Source organism: Lipotes vexillifer, unplaced genomic scaffold (genome assembly GCF_000442215.2).
Source record: "Lipotes vexillifer unplaced genomic scaffold, Lipotes_vexillifer_v1.1 scaffold1215, whole genome shotgun sequence".
Classification (NCBI taxonomy): domain Eukaryota; kingdom Metazoa; phylum Chordata; class Mammalia; order Artiodactyla; family Lipotidae; genus Lipotes; species Lipotes vexillifer.
This window is the reverse complement of record NW_006790710.1, coordinates 196,450-212,756: the sequence shown is the minus strand read 5'-3', so window position 1 is coordinate 212,756 and position 16,307 is coordinate 196,450. Positions and strand designations below refer to the sequence as shown.

General features: G+C 45.4%; 1 protein-coding gene across 1 annotated transcript in view; it reads right to left on the bottom strand.

The window, feature by feature from the left end:
* The window catches only part of TRPM8 (transient receptor potential cation channel subfamily M member 8), an 87,540-nt gene that overhangs the window by 36,625 nt on the left and 34,608 nt on the right, over positions 1–16,307 (bottom strand). Inside the window, exons 10-17 of the mRNA XM_007463909.1 lie at positions 15,579–15,681; positions 14,135–14,253; positions 10,037–10,327; positions 8,371–8,466; positions 6,525–6,654; positions 4,530–4,675; positions 1,941–2,053; positions 933–1,149 (exon numbers count right to left, since the gene is read on the bottom strand). Coding sequence (XP_007463971.1) covers positions 933–1,149; positions 1,941–2,053; positions 4,530–4,675; positions 6,525–6,654; positions 8,371–8,466; positions 10,037–10,327; positions 14,135–14,253; positions 15,579–15,681 — 1,215 coding nt within the window. The remainder of the gene's footprint in view (positions 1–932; positions 1,150–1,940; positions 2,054–4,529; positions 4,676–6,524; positions 6,655–8,370; positions 8,467–10,036; positions 10,328–14,134; positions 14,254–15,578; positions 15,682–16,307) is intronic.

Below are 16,307 nucleotides of genomic sequence, written 5' to 3'. Positions count from 1 at the left end.
CCCAAAAAAAAAAAAAAAAAAAAAAAAAAAGAATCTATTAGAGTTAGCATGATAGTCGAAACAATTTAGAAATCCTATTCCAGGCAGAAACTCTGTGGGGTCCAGAACAGCATCCTTTGCCCCTCCAAATATCTGGTATCACTTGGCACAGTACCTTGTACACAGTAAGCACCTAGGCCATACATGTTGAATGGATATGTTTTTGGGTTTGGGCTCATATGGGACAAGAGTGACAGCAAGAGCAGTCCTCAAATATTTTGTAAACTACCATCTTAAAAGGATTTTCTGGGATGACTTTTCATGATGGTTTAGGGACAGCACTGACCTTCACCATCAACATTTATTCATTCAACAATTATTAACTGAGCACCTGCTACGTGCCAGGCCTGGGCTAAGTTCGGATTAAGGGTGGGAAGAGGATGCCAAACAATGCAGATCCCAAGACACTAGAGAAAACACCATGAATAAATGACATGAACTCCCTGAAATTCACAAGGACGAATATGAATTTCCGACACTGTCAATCTGACATGCTGGGCATTGAGATGCTGTTAGCTGGAAAGTCCTTCCAATTCCCCTGCCACTCATGGTGCTGCCTACCCCAGTGACAGTAATGACAGGATCATAAATGGCTCCTGACGATGGAAGTGGGTTTAAAAGTCCAAGGTCAACCTGCTCTTTGAACACATTCCCGAGTAATTCATCTCCACCAATTAACATTAATTAGAGAGCGAAGTTGGGCTTGGGGCTAGGAGATCTCATGGAAGAGAGTCTTCATGTTCATGGGTGGCCACCAAATGAGAACATTTATTTGGGGGAAATAATGACTTTGGAACTTGAGGAGCAACCTCTGCTCCCCTTTGGCATTAGGAAGATGCCTAATTAGGAAGATGCTGAGGAAAGGTGGGGGCCCCACGTCGGGGCTGACCTACCTGTCTCACTTCATCACAGAACAGGACAAAGACCAGCACGTAGAGGACCAGCTCCGGGGGCTGCGGCACAGGGTGGAAATCCATGAGCAGCACGTAGGCAAAGAGCAGGAGGAAGGCGATATAGAAGACCACGTTCCAGGAGAAGACCACAAACGGGGAGGTGAGGAAGGCCACGTAGTACCACAGGAGCTTCCTGTGCTTGTCGAGGGGCTTCTTCCTGGACCGAGGAGTGACAGCATTGTCGCCATCCCGGCCAACATCACTGCGCGGGCTACACCTCTCCTTCTGAACACCGATGAACATAGACCCACAGCAGGGCCAGGGACAGGTGGTGTCCAAATTGTGCTCTAAGTTTGACCCAGCCAAAATTCAGCCTCAGCATTTCATGCTTAATAGATCCAAATTCTACCTCAGATGTTGAAGACATGAGCCCACTTCTACCTCTTTGAAATCAAACCTGGGGGAAACCCACAGAGATCCCAGACCTAAAGTGCAGGGACTAGAGTGAACATCATAATTTCCAGGCCTTATGATCCTTTGCACAAGAGCACACACACACAGATGCTTGTACACACACAGATACATGTACACACACAGATGCTTGTACACACACACAGATGCATGTACACACACACAGATACATGTACACACACAGATGCTTGTACACACACAGATACATGTACACACACAGATGCTTGTACACACACACAGATGCATGTACACACACACAGATGCTTGTACACACACACAGATACATGTACACACACAGATGCATGTACACACACAGATACATGTACACACACAGATGTATGTACACACACAGATGCTTGTACACACACACAGATGCATGTACACACACACAGATGCTTGTACACACACACAGATACATGTACACACACAGATGCATGTACACACACACAGATGCATGTACACACACAGAGATGCTTGTACACACACAGATGTATGTATACACACACTCACACACAATTACGTGCCTTGGTTTCATACCTAAATGATACAAAGCCACAGCCCACCAAGGGTATAATAAACAGACACAGGATAATCTTCCAGTTCTTGGTGTCTCGGGAAATCTCTCCGTACCATTGCTTGGAAAGAAAATTCTACAGGAAACAGAGACAAAGGACACAGGTCCTTATTAATGCAATGACATGCTGGATGGTGTGCGACCTTTCTTCCCAGCCCTCAAACCTCTCCAAATAAATAACTCTCTGAATTGAGATCCTTATTCTTTTACATTAGTTACCTGGATTTTAAGGGGCTATGATTCAACCATATAAAATTCTGTTTGATTTTCAGTCCTTTTCTATGTTGTGTTCTGTGAACTTTAAAACAGAGGTTGTATGAGTCCAAATTCACTAAACCTATGAATTTTAATCAACTCTAATTCTTACTGCGTAAGTTTAAACAAGCACCTCTGTGGCTCCTTTTCCCTGAAAGATCACAAATTCACACCACATCCAGTGCTACCTGCAGGGCCCCAAGGATTCATTTTTGGAGGCAGATAGGTGACACCTGTCAGGACACTGAAAGGAAGTCGGCAAGAGAGAGACCACTGGTGTCTCAACACCCATTTGAGCTAAAAAGGCATGGAAAAGCTTTCCCCAGAACATATCAGCCCCTGAAAGGTGGAACAGGGCCTCCCACGAAGGTAGGAATTAGAAATTCATTTTGTCTCTGACAGCAGCACTGAAAGTCAACACAGAAGGGGTGGGCATAGGCTGGGTCACACGGAAGGACCCCACGGCTCTCAGAAAAGATCGTATTGGGTATTTCCTGGTGGTCTGGTGGTTAGGACTCCACACTTTCACTACCAAGGGCCTGGGTTCGATCCCTGGTCAGGGAACTAGGATCCCGCAAGCTGCACAGCATGGCCAAAAAAATACCCCACAAGAACAAAAATATCATGCCAATCAGAAGGGACTGGTGTGTCTCCATGGCAGAGCAGGGGGGACCTGAGGCCTTCCCAGCACTGTCTGGAGGGCTGGGACCCGGGTGCCCCATCCATACCCCGGCGCATCCCTCCAGGAGAGGACGGCTCCTCCCGAGAGCCCTGCCCCGCTCTGCCTGGGCTTCTGGGGCCGGGCGTGTAGTTGGCTCTTGAGGGGCAGCCCCCAGGGAACTGCAAACTGCAGTTGGTGGGTAGATGTTCGGGTGGGCACCACTGGGGCAGGCGGCATGAAGCTCCCAGAAGCCCCCAGAAGGCAACTTCTCCTTAGCATACCTGTGTCTGCTCCCTTCCCTTCTCTTCCCAGCCTCTCGGCCTCCACTCCCCTCATGCACCTCCTGGACTCACGTCCAGCATAAACTACTTGCAGTCAAATCCTTGTCTGGCGGTCTGCTTCTGCGGGGCACACCGAGACAAGTAAGATCCAGTCTTCCTCACTGTCCCGACCCTGCCAGGGCGATGAGCTCACCAGGCCATAGCCGAGCGGCACCACGAGGCCCTCGGTCACAGAAAGCTCCTGCACTAGCTCGGCCTCCATGGCCACCAGCGACATCTGACCCCACACGTCAGCCTGCCCAAAGCAACCACACTCCCTGGTCCCACGGGCCGGGCAGGGAGACTTCCCATAAACATCGCTGAACCGGCATTTGGTGGAAACCGTCGGGCCTGGTGAACTTGGACGGGAGCATGAGTCAACCTCCCCAGGGCCCAAAGCTCTGGGACACCGGCAAGAAGGGGTCCGGGGACTAAGAAGCTGTGAGCAGAGCCATGAGCAGAGCGAGGCAGCCGTGGCAGCCGGCCGGGTCTCCCAGGCAACACTGACCCCAGCACTGGCCTCCCTCCAGCCCACTATGACACAGAGGCTAAACCAGAACAACAGCAAGGCTCCCTGTGTGTCCCTTGCCATCCATGACCACACTCACTGAATCCACTTGGCTGCAGTAGCAAACGGATTCTTTTGTAAACACTGTGCCAGTTATTGGCTGCATGGTATAATGGAAAGTCCATAAGGCGCGCAATCATCATGGGATCAAATCCCAGCCCTGCCACTTCCTAGCAACCTGGGGAATGTTCCAGAACCTCTCTGAGCTCCTGAGTCCTCCTCAGTAAAATGGGATGATGTCGACCTGCACGCGTGCTGTGAAGACGAAGCGTGGTCGCGTGTACAAGGGCTATGCAGACAAGTGTCAGTCCTTCCATCTCTCCCCCATCTTCCTCCCCTTCACACCAGACCCCTCCAACCGGGATGGCAGGTGGAAAAAATCTCCCCTCCGAAACCTGAGATACCAGGTGCAAACTGCTGTTAATGTAATTTGGGGCAGGAAATGTCTACACTGGCTGAACCCACTTCATACTAGTTTCTCTGCTGCCATTACTACTAGTAATAGTTCTAAGAGTAACAGCTACCATAAAGGGCTGGCCCCACTCACATATTATCTCATTGAATCCTCACAGCAACCCTTCCTTTACCCCCTATTATGCCCATTTTACAGATAAGGAAACTAAGGCTCAGAGAGTTCATGTAACCTGGCCCATCCCTACACCTAGTTAGAGATACACTGGATCCAGAGACCCAGCTGATGAAAAGGCCCATTTCTGGGCATGATGTTTGGTGACTGCATGTTGTTTACCTGGACCCCGGGCTGAGCGATGAAATGCTGGTCCGTGGCCTCCACCGCCAGCTCCAAACAGCTGCTTCCGCCCCAGGCTTCACAGGAATAGACCAGGAGCTGTTCTGCCAAGTCTTCGTCGCTGCTGTAACACTCCGTGAACAGCTCTAAGTGACATTGTCACCAGAGAGAGGGAAACGGGAGGCAGGGCTGGCCAATACACAGAACTTTCTCCGCCCCGCCCCCCGCCCAGGCCCACCAGCCAGGCCCTGACTTCCGTGAAAGCCTGGCTGTGAGCATCCTGGATTATAGAAGGCAAACAGAACACCAGTACAATATAATTCTCTACTGAACAAAGGGACCTTCTTTGGGCACCCCGCACACAGCACAGCGCCTCCTGGCAGCAGGTGTCCAGAAATGCCCACTGAATTGAGCTGCAGTGAACATGGGGAGTGCCCTCTTTGGCGGGGTTCAGCCCCTGAGGAGGGGATCCAGACCCTGAGCCCCCCTCCATCTCATTTACCTCTGTGCTTTCTTGGTGAGGTTCTTTGCAGTTAAGGCACAGTGCAAAAAAAAAGCCAAAATGACATAATAAAAAACACTGGCCCAGGGCTTCCCTGGTGGCGCAGTGGTTAAGAATCCTCCTTCCAGTGCAGAGGACAAGGATTTGAGCCCTGGTCCGGGAAGATCCCACATGCCGCAGAGCAACTAGGCCCGTGTGCCACAATTACTGAGCCTGCACGCCTAGAGCCCATGAGCCACAACTACTGAAGCCCACGTGCTACAACTACTGAGCCCGCGTGCCTAGAGCCTGTGCTCCGCAGCAAGAGAAGCCACCGCAATGAGAAGCCCGCGCACTGCAACTAAGAGTAGCCCCCGCTCGCCGCAACTAGAGAAAGCCCGCGCACAGCAACGAAGACCCAACGCAGCCAAAATTAAAATAAATAAAAATTTAAAAAAAGAAAAACCAACAACACTGGCCTATTGCATTGAGGGTGTGCTTATATTTTGAGACCTTGTGACAAGCAGATTGGTGTGTAGCTCCTCAGAGAAAATCCTTTAAAAGTCGAAATGCTCAGAGCCATTGCCCAGCTGAAGTCAATCCAAAAACAACGTATTACCTTGAAGTTTTTAATATAGTAGAAGAAATAGTCAGACACCTTTTTCCCAACACAGAGAGTCTAAATGCATGAACATTTCTTCACTGGATCAGACAACAGACAAACATGCCTGCATTTTGCAACGTGCCACCTTGCAAACTGAAAACTCCCCAGTGGAAAGAAGAAAACTGAGCCGGCCTGAAATTCTCTGTTGCTGCGAGGCAACTGGTTCTGGATTTCTCACAGTCCCGCATGGTCCAGGCCCTCTGAGCAGGGGCAATGGCAAGCTGTGTCAAGGGCAGGTGAACAGCAAACAGAGGACAGATGTTTCAGGAGTGTCACACTCAGCGGGGCCTCTGCCCTCTTCCGTTCCAGGTGAAGAGAAACATCGCCCTGGAGGGGAGCTGGGCAGCTCGCCTGTTGCTTTGTGTTATAGCTCTGAGCCTCCTAAGTTTATGGAGATGTGTTATAGCTCTGAGCCTCCTAAGTTTATGGAGATGTGGGACCACCAACACCAGCCCTTATTCACGAGACCTTGTGGGGAATCGAGGCACGACGACCAACCCAAGATGCTGCTCTGGCTGCTGCCTTTGCCATTAGTAGTAAACCATCTGTGTCCCTAACCCAGGGGTCTGGGGTCTTCTGTCAATATATGTATAGGAAGCTGGCAGGCTAACCTGTTAGCTTGCACATCAAGTAAAACCTCACACGTGTCAAGGTTTCTGAATAGCATCCCCAAAACAAAACACCCCAAGGCTTCCCTATGGTGCTGAGTTACTTAGACCTGGCCTGGATGTGGCCCTGGGCAGCTGTGGGATGAGAGAGCCTATATTTCACCACTTTCATTCTTGGAAAAGTCAGTAAATGCCACGTGGTGTGGCTGTGCCGGCCACGGCTCCCGTTCCCAGAGGCTTACCCACTGCTCGGGTCTCGTACTCGTTTGCCAACTCCTCGGACTCCCCTGCAGCATTGATGTCATTCTTCACCTTGGCCAGAGTCTTCAGAAGCTTGCTGGCTCCCAGGGCTGCCAGAGTACAGCCCCTGGTCTTCCAGAGGGGTGAGAATGTCACAGTTAATTCGTAAGCCCTTGCAGTCGAGTCAACATCAAAGTCAGACAAGCACAGATTGATGGCAAAAGCAGGAAATGGTAAAATTCTGAACTGTTCATAATGATTCCCAGTAAAATTTGCAATGTGCACCAAGAGTCTTGAACCTGAATATACTCACAGTCTTGAACATGGAATTAACATACAAAAAAAATATCAAGATAAATGCATCACTAATTATTAGAAAAATGCAAATCAAAACTACAATGAACTATCACCTCACACCAGTCAGAATGGCCATCACCAAAAAATCTACAAATCATAAATGCTGGAGAGGGTGTGGAGAAAAGGGAACCCTCTTGCACTGTTGGTGGGAATGTAAATTGATACAGCCACTATGGAGAACAGTATGGAGGTTCCTTAACAAACTAAAAATAGAACTGCCATATGACACAGAAATCTCACTACTGGGAATATACCCTGAGAAAACCATAATTCAAAAGGACACATGTACCCCAATGTTCATTGCAGCACTATTTACAATAGCCAGGACATGGAAAAAACCTAAATGTCCAATGATAGATGAATGGATAAAGAAGATGTGGTACATATATACAACGGAATATTACTCAGCCATAAAAAGGAATGAAACTGGATCGCTTGTAGAGATGTGGATGGACCTATAGAGTCAGTCATACAGAGTGATGTAAGCCAGAAAGAATAAAACAAATATTGTATATGCATATATGTGGAATCTAGAAAAAATGGTACAGATGAACCTATTTGTAGGGCAGGAATAGGGACATAGATGTAGAGAACAGACATGTGGACACAGGGGTGGGACAGGGGGGTGGGACAAATTGGGAGATTAGGTTTGACATAAATATACTACCATGTGTAAAATAGATAGCTAGTGGGAACTTGCTGTATAGCACTGGGAGCTCAGCTCAGTGCTCTGTGATGACCTAGATGGCGGGGGGCGGGGGCGGGGAAGGGGGAGGAGGGAAGTCTAAGAGGGAGGGGATATAGGTATGCATATAGCTGATGCACTTCATTGTACAGCAGAAACTAACGCAACATCGTAAAGCAATTATACTCCAATAAAAAAAGAAAGATAAATGCAGGAGAAGCTGATAGTTAGATGTGGCAATGGGAAGCCTGATGACCCACCATCATGCTGTAACAGCTCAGAGGGGGAAATTGGTCAAGGACACGAAGACTGACAATTATAGTTAGTGAGAGTGTGTGTGTGAATCAATATTCAATACCTAATCTTAGGCTCTAAAAACAGAGAATGCAGCTTCTTTTCAACTGTTCATAAATCATTTATAAAAATCATTATGTGTGGAATCACAAAGAAAACTCTCAATCATTTCCTAAAGCAGGCTTTGTACAGGCCCTACTTCCTGCCTATAATGCAAGAAAGTTAGAAATTAATTTTAAATTAAACTTTAAAACCTCCTCCACTTGGAAGACAATCATACATCCACACAAACCTAAGAAGGAGGCGCCTCCTGGATTACCCACCAAGCCCAGAACTTTCCAGGGACCTCCCCTCCCAAACACACCCCTGTTCACATGGAAACAGGCACAACCATATCCACCGACATCAAATATTCCATTTTACTGAGGTCGTTTTAGATTAGGTATGTGAGGTTTGAAACGGTCAGAACAACCACAACCAAGCATACATCTGCCACAGACTTGGACATTTACCTGCTCCCAAATGGCTTTGGAAAGTTCCTTCTTGTTCTGAAGAATGGCCCAGATGAAGAGTGCCTGCAGGGGGTGCCGAGTAATAGGAGACACGTCCTGGGAGGGATTAGAGCAGGGGGTCAGCACATGCAGATGGAGCATCACTTTGGCAGACACACTAGTGTAAGAATGAAAACAGGGTCAGGATGCCCTAGGAGAGTGCCCCATGTTTGGAGGGCTCTGTAACTTGGCGTCTGAATCCATTTTCACAGAACAGTGATGTGAGTTTCAACAGAATCTTTGATCTATCACAAAAGACAATGTACAAGTAGATGGAAAGGTATAAAGGGTGAAAAAATGGGCTGACAGCAATTTAAAAACTGAATGACTTCTGACAGGCTGAAGAGAAGGCAGTTCCTTCTCATCATAGAAATCTCTTTCTCATCTAGAAAAATCGTTCTAACTAAATTCTAACTTTCCAATAGTTTGAAATTCAATTATCACAACGTACAACTAAAATTATTTCTTTGGAGCGTTATTCAAAGTTACAATTCCTAATACATCAACTAAAAATCCCAGCTCCTATTCAGCCTCCCATATCTTCCAAGGGAACCTTTTCAGATAGAAAACAACTCTATGTATATATTCCTTTTAATCTTCCCTACAGGTTTTACCAAGATCCAAAATGTTTCTGGCATAGTTATGGATACTGTGGAGAGTTTTAATATAAATGGCCTCAAACAGCTTTTTAAACATTTTCAATTCCTTCAAACACCTAGCTCATTTAGATTTTTGCAACACACATATAATAAAATTCTAAAACTATAAAAGATCATGACCTAGTTTGAGTTTTCCCAGAAGCAATCAAGCATTTGAAACAAGCAGTTTATTTTGGACATGATTCCAGGAAAACCACTAGGAAATTGAGGAAATGAGATTGGAAGGGCCAATCTCATTTGGAGAAAGAAAGGACCAATAAGTTGTCATGGTAAATAACCAGAGATTAATCCCACTAGGCAACCCTTGGAGCCAGTGTAGGACACAGGTCTCAGAATTATCTCCTCTGAGCAGGGGGGTTGCTGAGGTATTTATACACCAACTTCTGGCAGTCACTGGGCTCTGACCAGAGCAGACCTTCAGCAAAGAGTTGCAGGTGCTAGAAACTGGGCCTGCCTGTCCTCAAAGTAGGAAATCTTGAGAGAATATAAGTGGTACATCCACAACACCTTCTCAAATGGAAACCTGGATTATCTCTTTACAAAGATTCACTGCCCCTTTTATTCACAAAAGGAAACTCGGCAGTTCTCCAGTTCTTTGCATAGGTAGCAGAGAACTATTTTAGGCAGATCATGTCCAAAAGGCTAAGACATGGTCAGGCAGCCAGTCATTTTTCCCCGTTCCCTGCTAGATGCCTTCAGAAAGTGTGTCGCACCAAGCTTTGCAATTAGGAAATACTGCAATAATGAGTTGTAAAGATAGCACAAAGAATAAAGCAAGAAAATGCACCACGTTACCTCGCTAGGACTTGCTAGCTTAAATAAAGGCAGTAGGAAAAAATAACAACCCCAACATGTTAACTACATGACAGCAATGAGGTAGGGAGTAGGAAAGATGGAAGTAGAGAGATTTTTTGAGGGAAGACCCAAGAGGGCAAAGAATTCAAGCAGACAACTGTGACAGTACACACATGGAGCTCTACGTCTATCTCATCCCCGCTATTCCTGTCTTCCTTCCGGAAGCCTCTCCGGAAGTTAGCAACCAGTTTCCAGACGAACGTGAGGAGGGCGTCGTTATAGGAATTCTTGGCAATCTGCAGGTTGCGGTACACCAGCGTGCTGAAGTGATTGGAGAAGAGCTCGGTGAGGACGTCATTGGTGAGGAACTTCTGCAGGTTCAAGCCATTCTCCAGCAGGAGGCGGACAAACTTGGGTCTGTCCTTTATGAGAGCCATAAACATGACTTCCTGAAGGTCAGCAGACTGAGGAGGAAGAGCAGAGAGAGAACGCACAGCCTAAATCCAATCAAGAAAACAAGGCACCTTCTTTCTCAGCCACATCGCGTTTTCAACCATGAGGTAAATAAAAGTTATCTTTTCAGTGGTAACGCAATATTAGATTACAGCTCAGACATCGAGATGGGGGGAAGCAGCAAGGTGGAATCTTCGAAGTCAGCCAGATGTGAGCTTGGATGGGAATTGGTCTCTTGCTATTGTAAAGTGGAGATAATGACACCCACATAAGGATGATGTTGAGGGACTTCCCTGGTGGTCCAGTGGTTTAGACTTTGCCTTCCAATACAGGGGGTGCGTGTTTGATCCCTGGTTGTGGAGATATGATCCCACATGCCTCATGTCCAAAAGACCAAAACATAAAACAGAAGCAATATTGGAACAAATTCAATAAAGACTTAAAAAATGGTCCACATCAAATAAAAATCTAAAAAAAAAAAATTACATTTAAAAAAAGGGATGATGTTGATCAAGAATTGATCCCAGTGTCTGGCATAAAGGAAGCACTCACTCCATTAGGGGGCAGGGGGCTCATGGTACAGCTCACACCATTTCTCTGAGGTCTACACTGGACACCAGTTGCGAGCTAACCACCAGCCAACTTTTCCTTCTGTGCCATGGGGTTGCCCCACTGCCCTTCCCATGCCATGAGGCAAATGTCTGGTCATGTGACATAATCATGAGTCACTGGAACACTTGACAGTGATACCTGGTTATTATTTATCTGTACCTCTACTGTCTGGGCTCCTGGTAATTCTTATCCCATAGAAACTTATTAAGCATCTTAATAAAGATAATTAACGTGTACTTCAGACACAAACCCGTGGTCCATGGGCCACACCAGCTCTCAGATATGTTCTGATGGTCCTCCATACTATTTCTTACAATTTTTTTAATTTTTTTTTTGTGGTACGCGGGCCTCTCACTGTTGTGGCCTCTCCCGTTGCGGAGCACAGGCTCCAGACGCACAGGCTCTGGACGCGCAGGCTCAGCGGCCATGGCTCACGGGCCCAGCCGCTCCGCGGCATGTGGGATCTTCCCGGACTGGGGCACGAACCCGTGTCCCCTGCATTGGCAGGCGGACTCTCAACCACTGCGCCACCAGGGAAGCCCTATTTCTTACAATTTGATTCAGTTGCCAACATTAAAAATTAGACAGTTCATAAAAATCCACATTGCCAGCATTAAAATCCAGATTCACAAGTAAATACCAGAAGCTCTGACAACACAGAGAACCGTCAGTTGGAGCCAACTGGGGCAGCTCCAGGAGCCTGGGCACTGTAGCCCTGAGCCCCCCACTAGCCTCGCAGTGGCTCACCCAGCCCACTGTCCTCACTTTAATTGTCTGAGCCCTGGTTCAGGGGAATATCCTCTGCCAAGGGCAGCATTAGCAGTTTCTGTTTCTGTCTGATGTTGGTCTCTCCAGGATCACACATTGCCTGCAGAGGCAACTGCCAAGGGTCGCTTGAGTCCCCTCACTGTGGCTCCAGGTGGGATAGGGACAAAAAGAGGTGGCTGCCCTGATACTCTGCACTGCTAAAAAGTTCCCAGGTTATACTCATGCTGCCTAGGGTCCAGGGACCACCCTTTGAGAGCCACTGGCATACGGAGAAGAGAACAGCTTTGCAGTCAGACACACGTTTGTTTCCAAACCTTGGTTCTACCATTACCTTATGTGCGGCCTCGAACAAGACTGTGTCTCAACCTCAGTTTGCTCGTCTGTAAAATAGGTGCTTGTGGGGATGAAATGAGATAACACAGGTCAAGATGCCTTCGGAGATTCAAGTTCGGAGCAGGCCCTCAAAAAACCATCAGAATGGCCCTCCTGTGGTACCCATGGAGCCCTGGCTTATTAACCAGCAAAATGAGATAATCCCTGTGATGGCTGGCATGATGAACAAGTGAACTAGCACAGTGAAGCTGCTTTGTGCACTACAAAAGGTTATGCAAAGATCTTTAGTTATTTTTAAACAAAGACTTATATACGGCTTAATATGTGTCAGTGTTCTAAGCACTTTAGAAATATTATCTGATTTAATCATCATAACAATCCATTGAGGTAGCTACCACTATTATTACCATCTCTGTTTTCAGATGAGCAGTGGTGTGCTGGTAAATACTTTACAACCAACACTCTGGAAGAAAGTAATAAGCCCTGATTTGTAGTATTTGACCATTGCTACAGTGTAAATGCTCCCAACATGGCCAGTCTTCGGCTACCATGTGACATCATTGAATGCACAACTGGGACCCAACACAGAGTAGCAAGTACAGTGTTTCCAGAATGCAGATACAATAGACATAATCTCCAGAGTATAGATCAGAGTAAATGTAGTAAAATAGTTAGAAAAGGACGAGTTTGATTATTTATTGCCTTCGTTTTTAATAAAATTTATTTAGTTCTAAGAGTATAGTATTTGATTTTTGGTGACTGTATTTGACAACCGACTCAAAAAATCCTAAAAATTTTAGCAGTCAGCTCTTGCTAAAACCAGTATGAACTGACCCTAATTCACCACTGTACAAGGAAACTGAGGAAGGTTAAGTAACTTGCAGAGGTTAAGTCATGCAGATGGGCTGGCTCCAGAGTCCATACTCTCAACCATTATGTCCTTCACTCAACTAACTACCTTTAGCTGAGTTAATAAAATTAAATGTACTGTTCAATGCATGCCTGGGTTTATGTTTATTTGTACCATCTGATGTTACTTAAATAGAACACTTCACACACAGGGGTTCATTTCTGAATCAATTACCTAGATTTACATACAGTTCTGTTTTCCCTCAACTAACTAAAGGCTTGCCATGTGAGATAGGGTTCATTATACTGCAAAAACCAAAGATAATGTTTGCTAGAGGAATGAATAATTAAAAAACCCATAAGCCATGACTTTATTTGGATTCTATTATTAAAATTGATCACATGTAAGGATAACTGAAGTCTTCATCTCTGATTATACAATAGGCCTAAAAGTGTTTTCGCTGCCCACCAGTGACTGAAGAGCTTAAAACAAAGAAGCCTCCACCTTGCAGATCCAAGTGTGATGGTTTATAATTGTTCCTACAAAACAGAGCTCCTAAGGCGGATCTCACTTTAGTTGTACCCAAGAGGATGCTGCTGGAAAATGCAGTCTTACAACTCTCATCAAATTCAAAGTGAGAAAAGTCACTCTACTGGAAAAAAATACAGATTTTCTGGACATACAACTTCCATATTGGAGGTACTCGTTTGCCTGGGGGAGTCCTGATTTTCTAACTCTAAGATATTCATTGTATGTCTTTAATCAGCTTGTTCTATTTTTCTCTTATGCGTCTCACTGCTGACAATTCTCTTATGAGAACTTGGTTAAGAAGGTGCGGCAGGGCACAAAATGAGTACCGCTGTCTGGATTTTTAGTTGAGTTACTTCTGATAAACCCCTTTCAATCATCCTGCACTTAGTTTCCCCACATTTCTGTCCATCAGCTCCCAGGAGGAAATCTGCACCTCAACACCTCAATGGAGAATAGCCTCTCACATCATGGCGGGAGAGCTATAAACTTTGGATGGTAATGGTGGATTGATGTTACCTTACATTAGTGTATTTATTTTTATTATCTCTTTGCAAGCAACCTACTAAGTCAATGTTATTATCCCCTACTACAGATGAGGAAAGTGAGCCTCGGCAACACTGATGTACCAGGACAGGACAATCCTTTACGATATTCAAAGGCAAAGACCCTGTCAGAAATGGACCAGACCTGTCACTGGAATAACCCAAGAGGGCTTCCTATGTACCTCCCACCGGCGGTCATTGGTGAAAATCTCATCACTGGCTAGGTCCAGCTGGTTCCACTCCAGCAGAAGCTTCAGCTGCCCATTCCAGTTATCCTTATCTTGTTCATTGGTGCTAAAGGCTGTAAGAGGACAGGGGAAAAAAATCAACTCACCAAACACCCAGAAACAAGAGAGTCAGTACCATTCCATATGGCCAATTATCAGAGCCATTTATCGAAGGAGATTCTAAGCATGTTCTCTTAGAATCAAACACTCAGAGCTGTCATTTCACTGACAGTTTATTTTCACTCAATCTTATCCATATTCTATATGTCCCAAAGTATGTAATGTGGATCAATTTAGGTGATAATATCTTTCCATTTCATATCCTAACAGTGTAACTAGGGTATATTGATGTTTTTCCATAGATTCAGATGCCATAAATGTCACATTTCCAGGACCACATCTGACTTTTACTATATCTAAATCTATGACATAATGAGCTCTATCATAACAATACTCCACTTGTCTTTTTCAGAGCTAATAATTTCTGTACCTATGTATCTCTACAGATATAGTCCCATTTTAATAAATATCCTTACAACCAAATTCCTGACAAGCACAGTAAGAATGATTCTAATAAATAGCTAATGCTTAAAGTGCACTTCTCTTGTGCCTTGCTCTGCTCTGCATGCCTTAAATATATTAATCAGATGGCTCAACTCTACGTGGCCCTTGCTAGGGGTCTATTTACTTCAGGTAATTCCACCTTGATAGGATTCTCAGACAGCAAAGTTCACACATGAGGATTTTAAAACTGAGGTTCATTCATAAGCATAGGAGATGTGTTAACCCCTGAAACTGAACGCAAAATTATCTATGTGTGTGTACACAGATGTGGAATCCTAGGACAGATTCTTTTATCATATTCTCAAAGTGTCTGAGATTCAGATAAAGATTCTAAACCACTGTTGGAGACAGCTCTTTGGAAAGCACTGTGACCATATTTAACTGATATTTTGATGACATAAAAATTCTTGTTCTGGGGGCTTCCCTGGTGGCGCAGTGGTTGAGAGTCCGCCTGCCGATGCAGGGGATGCGGGTTCGTGCCCCGGTCCGGGAAGATCCCACGTGCCGTGGAGCGGCTGGGCCCGTGAGCCACGGCCGCTGAGCCTGCGCGTCCGGAGCCTGTGCTCCGCAGCGGGAGAGGCCGCAGCCGTGAGAGGCCCACATACCGCAAAACTAAAAATAAAAAAAAACTTCTTGTTCTGTTAAATATATACAACCGAGGAGATTTAACTCAGCAGGTCAATAGTAGTTATTCCAGCTTCTAATATATGCTAATCAAAATTAAGTGTAAGATTATATTTCAGTAAAGCTGTTTTAAAAAATAAATGGAAGCCATTAAAAGCCCCAGAAAGCGAAACCCAAAGCTGAAACTTCTACAGGAGATGATCTTACTCACCTTTGTACAATGCATAGGAGATAGCATTGCTCACAATTTCATCCCCAGCTTCTTCGATTTTAATAACGGTTAATAGGTGAGAACTTTCGAGAATTTCTTTGAGCTGGCAAGAGTTAAAGAGCAGAGTTGTCAGCCAACTGATTTCAGGCACAAGGAGCATAAACTCTCTTTTGGTGAGGAATATTTTATTCCATTTTTTTTAAAGACCTTTTTTAAAGTCTCCTTCCCTCTTCTGTAGCACCTGTACCCACAGCATCTAATTTCTAAATTGGAATAGTGAGTCCTTGACCACAATGAGAGTAAAGTACCAGCTCTACAAGGGCACATATATCAACAAGTCCCTATCAGAAAGCTGAGAGAGGAACCCTCCTACGTTGTTGGTGGGAAAGTAAATTGGTACAGCCACTATGGAGAACGGTATGGAAGTTTTTTTAAAAACTAAAACTAGAACTACCATATGATCCAGGCATCCCACTGCTGGGCAAATATCCAGAGAAAACCATAATTCAAAAAGATACATGCACCCCAGTGTTCACTGCAGCACTATTTACAATAGCCAGGACATGGAAGCAACCTAAATGCCCATCAATGGAAGAATGGATAAAGAAGATGTGGTATAGATATACGATGGAATATTACTCAGCCATAAAAAAGGAACAAAATAATGCCATTTGCAGTGACATGGATGGACCTAGAGATTGTCATACTGAGTGAAGTCAGATAGGGAAA